At 50.7% G+C, this 13,275-nt stretch overlaps 1 protein-coding gene across 2 annotated transcripts in view; it reads left to right on the forward strand.

Moving 5' to 3' along the window:
- The first annotated feature begins 10,501 nt into the window (after positions 1 to 10,501).
- The window catches only part of NME5 (NME/NM23 family member 5), a 167,648-nt gene continuing 164,874 nt past the window's right edge, over positions 10,502 to 13,275 (forward strand). Inside the window, exon 1 of one of the 2 annotated variants that reach the window (XM_063928318.1) lies at positions 10,502 to 10,897. In XM_063928318.1, coding sequence (XP_063784388.1) covers positions 10,742 to 10,897 — 156 coding nt within the window. In that variant the 5' untranslated portion in view covers positions 10,502 to 10,741. The remainder of the gene's footprint in view (positions 10,898 to 13,275) is intronic. The other variant, XM_063928319.1, reaches the window with a different exon arrangement.

Consider the following 13,275-nt stretch of genomic DNA (forward strand, 5'->3'; position numbering starts at 1 on the left):
CCCTCATCCAGGCTTGCAATAACCGCCCCGAGCGATTCCATCTTGAACTTGAATTTTTTTATGTATGTGTTCAAGGATTTTAATATAAATGGGTCACACCGAACCATGCGGTTTCGGTACCCCAACCCGTGTAGAATAGTAACCCCGTCCTTGTTGAAGTAGGGGCACTTGAGTATTACCTGTTGGGAATACTGCTTATTAATTGCCTTTAGTACAGCCTCCCTGCCTGAGGGAGTTGTCGGCAAGCCATAATCTAGGAAACGGCTGGGGGGAGATATCTCGAATTCCAGCTTGTACCCCTGACATACTTCTTGAAAGAAACAGGGATCCACCTGTGAGCGAGCCCACTTATCGCTGAAATTTTTTAGACGGCCCCCCACCGTACCTGGCTACACCTGTGGAGCCCCCGCGTCATGCTGTGGGCTCAGAGGAAGCGAGAGAAGAATTTTGAATCTGGGAGCAGGCTGACTGGTGCAGCTTTTTCCCTCTTCCCTTGTCTCTGTACAGAAGGGAAACGCCTTTGACCCGCTTGCTTTTCTGAAGCCGAAAGGACTGTACCTGATACAGTGCTTTCTTAGTCTGTGAGGAAACCTGAGGTAAAACTATTTCTTCCCAGCTGTGGCTGTGGATACGAGGTCCCAGAGACCATCCCCAAATAATTCCTCACCCTTATAAGGCAGAATCTTTTTAAAGTCAGCATCACCTGTCCCGTGACAGGTCTCTAATACCCTCCTGACAGAATGGACATTACATTCATTTTGGATGCCAGCCGGCAAAATATCCCTCTGTGCATCCCTCATATATAAGACGACGTCTTTAATATGTTCTCATGTTTGACAGGGTCACCGACCACGCTGCAGCAGCACGATCTGCAGGTCTCCGTCTAGTACCTGAGTGTGTAAATACAGACTTCAGGATATCCTCCTGTCTTTTATCAACAGGTACCTTCAAAGTGGCCGTTCCTAAAACGGCAGTGCCACCTTTTTTGACAACCGTGTGAGCGCCTTATCCACCCTAGGGGATATCTCCCAGCGTAACTTATCCTCCTGGCGGGAAAGGGTACGCCATCAGTAACTTTTTAGAAATTACCAGTTTCTAAACGGGGGAACCCATGCTTTTCACACACTTCATTTATTCATCTGATGGGGGAACAAAACACTGCCTGTTTTTTCTCCCCAAACCTAAAAACCCATTTTTAGAGGTGCTTGGGTTAATGTCAGAAATGTGTAACACATTTTTTATTGCCGGGATCAAGTCACGGATGTTCCTAGTGGATTGTGTATATGTCTCAACCTTGTCGACACTGGAGTCAGACTCCGTGTCGACATCTGTGTCTGCCATCTGAGAGAGCGGGCGTTTTTGAGCCCCTGATGGCCTTTGAGACGCCTGGGCAGGCGCGGGCTGAGAAGCCGGCTGTCCCACAGCTGTTACGTCATCCACCCTTTTATGTAAGGAGTTGACACTGTCGGTTAATACCTTTCACCTATCCATCCACTCTGGTGTCGGCCCCACAGGGGGCTACATCACATATATCGGCCTCTGCTCCGTCACCATATAAGCCTCCTCATTCAACATGTCGACACAGCCGTACCGACACACCGCAGACACACAGGGAATGCTCTAAACGAGGACAGGACCCACAAAAGCCCTTTGGGGGGACAGAGTGAGAGTATGCCAGCACACACCGGAGCGCTATATAATGCAGGGACTAACTGAGTTATATCCCCTATAGCTGCTTTTTTTATATAATGTATACTGCGCCTAAATTAAATGCCCCCCCTCTCTTTTTTAACCCTTTTCTGTGTTGTAAACTGCAGGGGAGAGCTAGGGAGCTTCCCTCCAGCGGAGCTGTGAGGGAAAATGGCGCCAGTGTGCTTGAGGGAGATAGCTCCGCCCCTTTTCCGCGGCCTATTCTCCCGCTTTTTTATGGAATCTGGCAGGGGTATTTACCTCATATATAGCCCCTGGGGCCATATATTGAGGTATTTTTGCCAGCCAAGGTGTTTTTATTGCTGCCTCAGGGCGCCCCCCCCCCCAGCGCCCTGCACCCTCAGTGACCGGAGTGTGAAGTGTGTGAGAGGAGCAATGGCGCACAGCTGCAGTGCTGTGCGCTACCTTGGTGAAGACTGAGTCTTCATGCCGCCGATTTTCCGGACCATCTTCTTGCTTCTGGCTCTGTAAGGGGGACGGCGGCGCGGCTCCGGGACCGAACACCAAGGACTGGGCCTGCGGTCGATCCCTCTGGAGCTAATGGTGTCCAGTAGCCTAAGAAACCCAATCCGGCTGCAAGCAGGCGAGTTCGCTTCTTCTCCCCTTAGTCCCTCGCTGCAGTGAGCCTGTTGCCAGCAGGTCTCACTGAAAATAAAAAAACCTAAGTCTATTTCTTTCTAAGAGCTCAGGAGAGCCCCTAGTGTGCATCCAACCTCGGCCGGGCACGAAATCTAACTGAGGCTTGGAGGAGGGTCATAGTGGGAGGAGCCAGTGCACACCAGGTAGTCTAAGATCTTTCTGGAGTGCCCAGCCTCCTTCGGAGCCCGCTATTCCCCATGGTCCTTACGGAGTTCCCAGCATCCACTAGGACGTCAGAGAAATAGGATTTTAATACCTACCGGTAAATCCTTTTCTCCAAGTCCGTAGAGGAAGCTGGGGACTCAAAAAGGACCATGGGGTATAGACGGGATCCGCAGGAGCTTGGGCACACTAAAAAGACTTTGACTGGGTGTGAACTGGCTCCTCCCTCTATGCCCCTCCTCCAGACCTCAGTTATAGGAACTGTGCCCAGGAGAGACGGACATTTCGAGGAAAGGATTTTTGTTTAAACTAAGGGCGAGAAACATACCAGCCCACACCACAAACATACCGTACAATCGGAGTAGGAGCAAACCAGATAACAGTATGAATTAACAACAGCCACAAGCTGAATATAACTAATACACAAATAGAACCAGTAACAACACAACTGCAAGTAACAGTCCGCACTGGGATGGGCGCCCAGCATCCTCTACGGACTAGGAGAAAAGGATTTACCGGTAGGTATTAAAATCCTATTTTCTCTTACGTCCTAGGGGATGCTGGGGACTCCAAAAGGACCATGGGGTCTATACCAAAGCTCCAGAACGGGCGGGAGAGTGCGGACGACTCTGCAGCACCGATTGAGCAAACATGAGGTCCTCATCAGCCAAGGTATCAAACTTGTAAAACTTAGCAAAGGTGTTTGAACCCGACCACGTAGCTGCTCGGCAAAGCTGAAGTGCCGAGACCCCTCGGGCAGGCGCCCAAGATGAGCCCACTTTTCTGGTAGAATGGGCCTTTACTGACTTTGGCAATGGTAGCCCAGACAAAGGAATGAGCTTGCTGAATCGTATTACAAATCCAGCGAGCAATAGTTTGCTTAGAAGCAGGATTTCCAATCTTGTTGGAAGCATACAGGACAAACAAAGTCTCTGTTTTCCTGGTAAGTGCTGTTCTAGCGACGTAAATTTTCAAAGCTCTTACAACATCAAGAGACTTTGGAACCGCCACAGCATCCGTAGCCACAGGCACCACAATAGGTTGGTTAATGTGAAACGAAGAAACCACCTTCGGCAGAAATTGTTGACGAGTCCTCAATTCCGCTCTATCCGAATGGAAGATCAAATATGGGCTCTTGTGAGACAAGGCCGCCAACTCTGACACTCACCTGGCAGATGCCAGAGCCAAAAGCATGACCACTTTCCAAGTGAGAAACTTTAACTAAACCTTACGCAAAGGTTCGAACCAGTGAGACATAAGGAACTGCAACACCACTTCAAGTTCCCACGGCGCCACCGGTGGCACAAATGGAGGATGGATATGCAGTACTCCCTTCACAAAAGTCTGAACCTCTGGAAGGACGGACAATTCTTTCTGAAAGAAAATAGACAAAGCCGAAAACTGCACTTTGATGGAACCCAATTTCAGGCCTGCATCAACGCCTGCCTGCAAAAAATGGAGAAACCGACCCAAGTGAAACTCCTCCACAGGAGCTGCTCTGGTTTCACACCACACAACATACTTTCTCCAAATACGGTGATAATGTTTCGCCGTAACCTCCTTCCTAGCCTTAAGGAGAGTGGGGATGACCTCCCCGGGAATACCTTTCCGAGCTAAGATTTGGCGCTCAACTTCCACGCCGTCAAACGCAGCCGCGGTAAGTCCGGAAACACGCAGGGCCCCTACAGTAATAGGTCCTCTCTTAGAGGAAGCGGCCAGGGATCTTCCACTAGTAATTATTGAAGATATAGATACCAGGCCCTCCGTGGCCAATCTGGAACGACGAGTATCGCCTGAACCCTTGTTCGTCAAACGATCCTCAGCACCTTTGAAATGAGAGGAAGCGGAGGGAACACACACCGACTGAAACACCCACGGAGTCACCAGGGCGTCCACTGCACTGTCTTGGGGGTCCCGTGACCTGGAACAATACCTCGGAAGCTTCTTGTTGAGGTGAGACGCCATCATGTCTATCAGAGGAAATCCCCAACGCCTTGTCACTCTGCAAATACCTCTTGATGAAGGGCCCACTCTCCCGGATTGAGATTTGTGTCTGCTGAGGAAGTCTGCTTCCCAGTTGTCCACGCCCGGGAGGAAGACTGCCGACAGGGCGCTCACGTGCTGTTCCGCCCAGCGAAGGATTCTTGTGGCCTCCGCCATAGCCGCCCTGCTCCTTGTACCGCCTTGGCGGTTTACGTACGCCACCGCTGTTATGTTGTCTGACTGGATCAGGACAGGAAGACCCTGAAGAAGGTTCTTCGCTTGCACCAGGCTGTTGTAAATGGCTCTTAACTTGAGAACATTTATGTGGAGACAAGATTCCTGGTATGATCATTTTCCCTGGAAATTTCTTCCTTGCGTTACTTTGCCCCAGCCTCGGAGACTTGCATCTGTTGTCAGCAGGACCCAGTCCTGGATTCCGAACCAGCGTCCCTCTAGAAGGTGAGAGCTTTGCAGCCACCACAGGAGAGAAATCCTGGCCCTGGAAGATAGACTTATTTTCCGGTGCATGTGCAGATGAGACCCGGACCATTTGTTCAGCAGATCCCACTGAAACACCCGGGCATGAAACCTGCCAAATGGAATGGCTTTGTAAGCCGCAACCATCTTCCCTAGAACCCGAGTGCATTGATGAATCGACACACTTGTCGGCCTCAGAAGCTCCCTGACCATTGTCTGGATTTCCAGAGCTTTGTCTTCCGGAAGAAACATTCTCTGTAGCTCCGTGTCTAGAATCATGCCCAGAAAGGGCAGCCGAGTTGCCGGGATCAACTGAGAACGACAGGAAAAGATCCACATTTCTTACTAACTGTTCCTTGGACCTCGCCTTTATCAGGAGATCGTCCAAGTACGGGATAATTGTAACCCCTTGCTTAAAGGATAACCATCATTTCTGCCATGACCTTGGTGAAAACCCTCTGGGCCGTGGAAAGCCCAAACGGCAACGTCTGAAATTGGTAATGGCAATCCTGTACCGCAAATCTCAGGAAGGCCTGATGTGGAGGGTTCAAATTGTAAAGCGCAACGGAATTTGCTGCGCTATATAAGAAACTGTTAATAAATAAATAAATATCGGGATGTGTAAGTAGGCATCTTTTATGTCGACTGACGCCATAAAATCCCCCCCTTCTAGGCTGGAGATCACAGCCCGAAGAGATTCCATCTTGAACTTGAAAATTTTCAAGTATGGATTGAGGGATTTTAGGTTCAGAATCGGTCTGACCGAACCGTCCGGCTTTGGTACAACAAAGAGGTTCAAATAGAACCCTTCCCCCCGTTGGGATGGGGGAATGGGAACAATGACCCTCTGTTGACACAACTTTTGTATCGCAGCAATTACCACATCTCTTTCCGGAAGAGACACTGGCAAGGCCGAAATGAAAAAACGGTGATGGGGCATCTCCTGAAACTCCAGCTTGTACCCCTGAGACACTATGTCTAAGACCCAAGGATCCAGGGCTGAATGAACCCAGACCTGACTGAAGATCCGGAGATGGCCCCCACACCTGCCCGGACTCCCTCAGGGGAGCCCCAGCCTCATGCGGTGGATTTGGTAGAGGCGGGAGAGGACTTTTGGTCCTGGGCGCCTGATCCTGCAGGCGACTTCTTTCCCCTTCCTCTACCCTTTGAAGCGAGGAAGGATGAGCCTTTACCTCGTTTGTATTTATTAGGTCGAAAGGACTGCATCTATTGATGGGGTGCCTTTTTTTGTTGTGTGGGAACATAAGGAAGAAAAGATAACTTACCCGCAGTAGCGGTAGACACCAGGTCAGCCGGGCCGTCACCAAACAAGACACTACCTTTGATGGGGAGAGCTTCCATAGCTTTCTTGGAGTCGGTATCAGCATTCCATTGATGGATCCACAGCGCCCTCCTGGCCGAGACCGCCATGGCATTGGCTCTTGATCCCAAGAGGCCAACATCCATCGACGCATCCTTTAGGTAATCTGCAGCGTCCTTGATATAACCAAGAGTCAAAAGAATATTATCTTTATCAAGGGTATCCATATCAGAAGCTAAATTATCAGCCCATTTAGCAATAGCAGTACTTACCCACACCGACGCTACAGCAGGTCTGAGCAATGCACCCGTATTAACAAAAATGGCCTTCAAAGACGTTTCCAGCTTGCGATCCGCCGGATCCTTGAGAGCAGCCGTGTCAGGGGACGGAAGCGCCACCTTCTTGGACAAACGGGATAGTGCCTTGTCGACATTCGGAGACGACTCCCATTTTTCCCTGTCATCAGAGGGGAAAAGATATGCCATAAAAATTTTCTTGGGAATCTGCCACCTCTTGTCCGGCGACTCCCACGCTTTTTCACAAAGAGCATTCATTTCATGAGAGGGGGGAAACTTCATCTCAGGATTTTTCCCTTTAAATAGGCAAATCCTTGTTTCCTGAACCGTAGGTTCGTCAGAAATATGTAAAACATCTTTAATAGCCACAATCATGTATTGAATACTCTTAACTACCCTTGGGTGTAAAGTAGCCTCATTAAACTCGACATCGGAATCTGAGTCCGTGTTGACATCTGTACCATCTGAGTAAATGAATGTTTTTGAGACCCTGAGGCAGAGGCGTAGCTAGGGGTTTTGGAGCCCAGGGCAAGATGGAAAATGGCGCCACCCCCCCACAAAAAAAAAACAACAACCAAAAAAACAGCAAAAGAAGCATGTGCGCGCGGCGAAAAAGTGGGCATGGCCACTCGCCAGAAGGGGTGTGGCCACTGAAAATGGCCCACAGTGCCAGTTACATTGCCCCACAGTGCCAGTTACATTGCCCCACAGTGCCAGATACATTGCCCCACAGTGCCAGTTCCATTGCCAGATACATTGCCCCACAGTGCCAGTTACATTGCCAGATACATTTTTACCCCACCATGCCAGTTACATTGCCAAATACATTGCCCCACCGTGCCAGTTACATTGCCCCACCGTGCCAGTTACATTGCCCCACCGTGCCATTGCCCCACTGTGCCAGATACATGCCGCACTGTGCCAGATACATGCCCCACTGTGCCAGATACATGCCCCACTGTGCCAGATACATGCCCCACTGTGCCAGATACATGCTCCACTGTGTGCCCCCCCCCCCCTGCCGGTCACTCACCGCCTGTTGTGTCTGTGAGGGGAGGAGAACGCAGCGCCTCTCCTTCCCCTCACCGCTCCCGGTCTCCGGCGGCTGTGTGGCGCCGGTTCGCCAGCCAATCAGGAGCCGGTCCGCAAGCTCTGATTGGCTAAGGCCGGACACACGCCAGCGCTGCTCGTGCTCTGGTGGCGGTGAGGGAGAGACGCTGCGCTCTCCTCCCCTCACATTTCGGCGTGATGGGGGCGAGTGGGGCATGATGCCCTGGCCGCAGGCGGCGCCCCCCTCTCCTGGGCCTGCCAAGGCGCCCAGGGCACGTGCCCCACTCACCCTACCCTTGTTACGCCTCTGCCCTGAGGGGGTCTGTACCTGAGCCAAAGCATCCTCCATGGATTTTCTCCATGTCTGTGTCTGAGAATCAGATTTATCCAACCTCTTAGACAACAAAGCAACATTGGCATTAAGTGAACTCAACATAGCAACCCAATCAGTAGTCGACTGTGTCATTTCCAGCTCCTTTTCTGCGCCCCCAGTAACTTCCTCGGGAAGGAACACTCAGCCTCAGACACGTCGACACGAAGTACCGCCACCCAACACACACACTGGCTAAATAAAGGGGACAGCCTACAGGGAAACCTGAAGAGAGAAACACAGAGGAAGTAAGCCAGCTCACACCCCAGCGCCCATATACTACACCAAAATAATATATGTCAGTAGCGCTGTTAATAACAATAAAGGCACCAAAAATATTTGTGTCGTCCCCCCCCCGTTTTTGCTCCCTGCTACTTGCGAGGAGCCTGGAGGTCCGGGCCAGCGTTCTCTGCAGCGGCTGTGGAGAGAGGAAAATGGCGATGGTGAGCTGTGCGGCTAAGCCCCGACCCTTCCCGTCGCGCTTCAGTCCCGCTCAATTTCAAATTCTTTATACTGGCGGGGGTTTAATATATGGTGCCCGGGCAACGAATATAGCGTTAACCAGTTGTAACAACCTCAGCAACTGCTGCTCAGGGCGCGGGCGCACCCCCTCCCACCCCCACCCCCCCCCAGTGCCCTGCACCCTGTGAGTGCCGTTGGTGGATGTGTGTGGGAGCATGGAGCAGCGCTACCGCTGCGCTGTACCTCGTTGCTGAAGTCTTCTGCCGTCACTGAAGTCTTCGGATCTTCTAATACTCACCCGACTTCTGTCTTCTGGCATCTGTGAGGGGGGTGACGGCGCGGCTCCGGGAACAAGCAGCTAGGCGAACCAAGTGACCGAACCCTCTGGAGCTAATGGTGTCCAGTAGCCTAAGAAGCAGAGCCCTTAACTAAGTAGAAGTAGGTCTGACTTCTCTCCCCTCAGTCCCACGATGCAGGGAGCCTGTAGCCAGCAGGTCTCCCTGAAAATAAAAAACCTAACAAAAGTCTTTCCAGAGAAACTCAGGAGAGCTCCCCTAGTGTGTGTCCAGTCACTCCTGGGCACAAAGTCTAACTGAGGTCTGGAGGAGGGGCATAGAGGGAGGAGCCAGTTCACACCCAGTCAAAGTCTTCTTAGTGTGCCCAAGCTCCTGCGGATCCTGTCTATACCCCATGGTCCTTTTGGAGTCCCCAGCATCCTCTAGGACGTAAGAGAAAAATTGTGAAAAACTCATGTCGACCTTTTGACCTGTCGACCTAGAACATGTCGACCTAAAGACCCTGTCGACCTAGTTACTGTCGACTTAGAGACCGGATCCCGTATGACGGGTTGCTGTCCCATTGCTGCAAGACTCACCCTGGATGCCGGCCTGACGGGATCTATAAAGCACCCCGAAGTTTAAGCAGGAAGTGACAGGGCAAAGCCGTCTCCCGCGGGATACACGTCATCAGGCGCTTGTTGCTAGGGACCCAGGGGGCGGGGACCGCCGGTAGTGACTGCCCGTGCACTGCGGCTCTGTAGCTTGCGACTCGCATGCAGTCACTGGGCCTTAATTGTTCAGCTGCATCGCAGGGTCTTTGTGACCTAGCGATACAGCACAGTGGAGCAGATGTATTAAGCCTGGAGACAGCATAAGGAAGTGATAAACCAGTGATATGTGCAAGGTGATAAACGCACCAGCCAATCAGCTTCTAACAGTTAATTTACACATTGGAACTGATTGGCTGGTGCGTTATCACCTTGCACGTATCACTGGTTTATCACTTCCTTATGCCTACTCCAGGTTAATACATCTGCCCCAATGTGTGGTGCAGGGAGCCTGTGGGCAGAGAGCCGCGGGTGCTGTGTGTGTGAGATTAAGGGGGGGAGAGCCGTGTGACTGTAATAAATACGCAGGGCCGGACAGGGATTGCCAAAGGGCCGTATGTGTCCCGCGGGCCGTACTTTGCCCAGGTCTGGCCTAGGGGCTGCTAGGGATTTCTAATTTTTTTAGTTGCCTCCGGCGTGTTTTAATACGCTTATATGCCAAATTTCACGATCTTCGCTTGTAAACTGTGATTTGTATAGAAAGGCAGAGGGACAAATTTTCACTTTTATATAGAAAGATGTTTCCCACCGCCTGTAAAAGGCGCATGCGCAATATCAGCAGACGGCACAGTGTGGGCTCCAGCACGCCGCAGGCTACATGCACACAGGGAATGCCGCAGCAGCGCGTATTGTGTGCCGCTATCAGCATATGACATAACAGGCTAGGCGGCCGTATGAGGCACACAGCGCCCAGCACCGAGATGGGATCCTGTCACACGCCTTGCACGGCTACTGCTGCTGCCCTGGCACAACCTGTATTGTTGTCCCCAGCAGCCAGTCACAGCATCACTTATCTTCGGGGTTGAGGTTAGATACAAGTGGCCTAAGGGACCTTTTCCGTCAGGGGGAGGAGCCACGACACAAGGGGGAGGAGCTAGGCCAGCGGGACAGTTGCTCTACTATCCCCGCCACCAACTATTACCTTTAGTAATTAGGTGGTGAGCGGAGCGGAGCGAGCCACCGAGCCCGAAGCGTGGCGAGCGAACTTTTCGGGTACCCTGTTCGGCCGTAGCTCCTCCCCCTGGTGACGTGCCTCCTACCCTAGGGACGTCACAAGGTCCCTTCTCCCACTCCGATATAGAACCAACCTTATCTTCGGGACGTCAGCCACCCGGAAGCCGCGCTGAGACATCGCACAGGTTTGAGCCGCGGTGGACACCGTACAGATGCCTTGTGGCCGGTTTCTTAGCAACGGAACGCGCAAACACTGGTGTGCTGCTACTGCTGGGGCCGGTCACTCATCCCTGTCCTGGGGCCGGTCACTCATCCCTGTCCTGGGGCCGTCACCGTGCTGCACACCGGGAGCCGCTCATTACACAGCCGTAGGTGCCTTACTTACCTTCCTCCCCATTGTGTTACCCTCCATGTGTAATTCTTAGATCAGCGTTATAGTAGCATTACGCCTCATACCCTCGCTGGCTCCTTACGTGGCAGCCTGATAACTACTCTGGACCCATCATGGGGCCTCTATCTATTATCTTACAATAGATACGGGTACTACATGCCTGTTACAGAGGGAGGTCAGTATGTATAATTATAAATTTGAGTGAGACCACTCCAAATGACGTGGAAAGAATAGTCGCAGTTACAGCATGTTATGCATATGTGTAACCTTTTCTCCCAGGACTGATGCCCCGTTGCCTTCTGTATGGTTATGGGGGTATAATAATGGGGAAGCATTCAATATTCCGGCACTCAGCATACCAGCGCCGGGATCCCGACCGTCGGGATACTGTCAACTATTCTCCCTCTTGGGGTGTCCACGACACCCCTGGAGGGAGAATAAATGCCCGCAGCGTGGCGAGCGCAGTGAGCCTGCAAGGAGCTCTTTTGCACTCGCCCCACTGCCGGCATTCCAGCGGTCGGCATCCCAACAGCCGGGATATCGTAGTAGACCCATAATAATGTACATGTAGCGGTACTTGTCAGTGTATATAGAGTTGCTTATAAACAATTAATGAATGTAATGTCACTTGCCATGCAAAGCGTATGTGCTGGACAGAAAGACACACACCGGTAGTGTAACACTTTGCGGCAGTGACCATATAAAGGTAAAGTGCGTATATGCTTGACAGAAAGGCACACACACACCGCTAGTGTAACACTTTGCAGCAGTGACCATATAAAGGTAAAGTGCGTATGTGCTGGACAGAAAGGCACAGACCGGTAGTGTAACATTTTGCGGCAGTGACCATATAAAGGTAAAGTGCGTATGTGCTGGACAGAAAGGCACAGACCGGTAGTGTAACATTTTGCGGCAGTGACCATATAAAGGTAAAGTGCGCATGTGAAGCAGTTACAGGTGAAACTCAGAAAATTAGAATATCGTGCAAAAGTTCATTTATTTCAGTAATTCAACTTAAAAGGTGAAACTAATATATTATATAGACTCATTACATGCAAAGTGACATATTTCAAGCCTTTATTTGTTATAATTTTGATGATTGTGGCTTACAGCTTAAGAAAACCCTAAATCCCAAATCTCAGAAAATTAGAATATTACATAAAATAAATAAAAAAAGGATTTTAAATACAGAAATGTCAGCCCTCTGAAAAGTATAATCATGCATATGTACTCAGTACGGGCCACTTTTGCATGAATTACTGCCTCAATGCGGCGTGGCATGGATTCTATCAGCCTGTGGCACTGCTGAGGTGTTATGGAAGACCAGGATGCTTCAATAGCGGCCTTCAGCTCTTCTGCATTGTTCGGTCTCATGTCTCTCATCTTTCTCTTGGCAATGCCCCATAGATTCTCTATGGGGTTCAGGTCAGGTAAGTTTGCTGGCCAATCCAACACAGTAATCCCACGGTCATTGAACCAGGTTTTGGTACTTTTGGCAGTGTGGGTAGGTGCCATTTCCTGCTGGAAAATGAAGTCAGCATCTCCATAAAGCTTGTCTGCTGAAGGAAGCATGAAGTGCTCTAAAATGTCCTGGCAGACGGCTGCGTTGACTCTGGACTTAATAAATGGGCAAATTCAGTATGAATCGCAAGTAGCGATTCATACGGAATTTTTGCTGATCCGGCGCATGGGTGGAAACGGAGCGTTGCGGTGGCGTGCCAGCCCAAACGGTGGGCTGGTACGCGCGAATGGGGGCGTGTCGGGTGTGTGGCTGCGTGACGGCACACGCAGCCGCTGTGACAGCAAAAAATGGCGCCGGGAATCTGCGCCGGCAGGAGTCATCCTTAATTTCTGCTAACAAGCAGAAATTGCGTGCTGTTCGCAATTTCTGCTTGAAGCAGGGGGGGAGGTGCCGGTCAGCATGCTGGGCGGCCTTGCCCAGCGCTGGGCGGCCCCCAGCATGTGCGCTAATGGTTAGCAAATTCTGCTGATTAGCAGAATTTGCTAACCTTACTGAATTGGCCCCAAAGCACAGTGGACCAACACTAGCTGATGACATGGCTCCCCAAATCAACACAGACTGTGGAAATTTCACACTGGACTTCAAGCATCTTGGATTGTGTGCCTCTCCATTCTTCCTCCATATCCAGTGTGAAGTTTCCACAGTATTTATGATTAGACTTTTCAGAGGGCCGACATTTCTGTAATTAAAATCCTTTTTTTATTGATTTTATGTAATATTCTAATTTCCTGAAGTTTTGGATTTGGTGTTTTTTTAAGATGTAAGCCACAATCATCAAAATTATAACAAATAAAGGCTTGAAATATCTAACTTTGCATGTAATGAGTCTATAT

This window comes from Pseudophryne corroboree, chromosome 6, assembly GCF_028390025.1.
Source record: "Pseudophryne corroboree isolate aPseCor3 chromosome 6, aPseCor3.hap2, whole genome shotgun sequence".
Taxonomy (NCBI): domain Eukaryota; kingdom Metazoa; phylum Chordata; class Amphibia; order Anura; family Myobatrachidae; genus Pseudophryne; species Pseudophryne corroboree.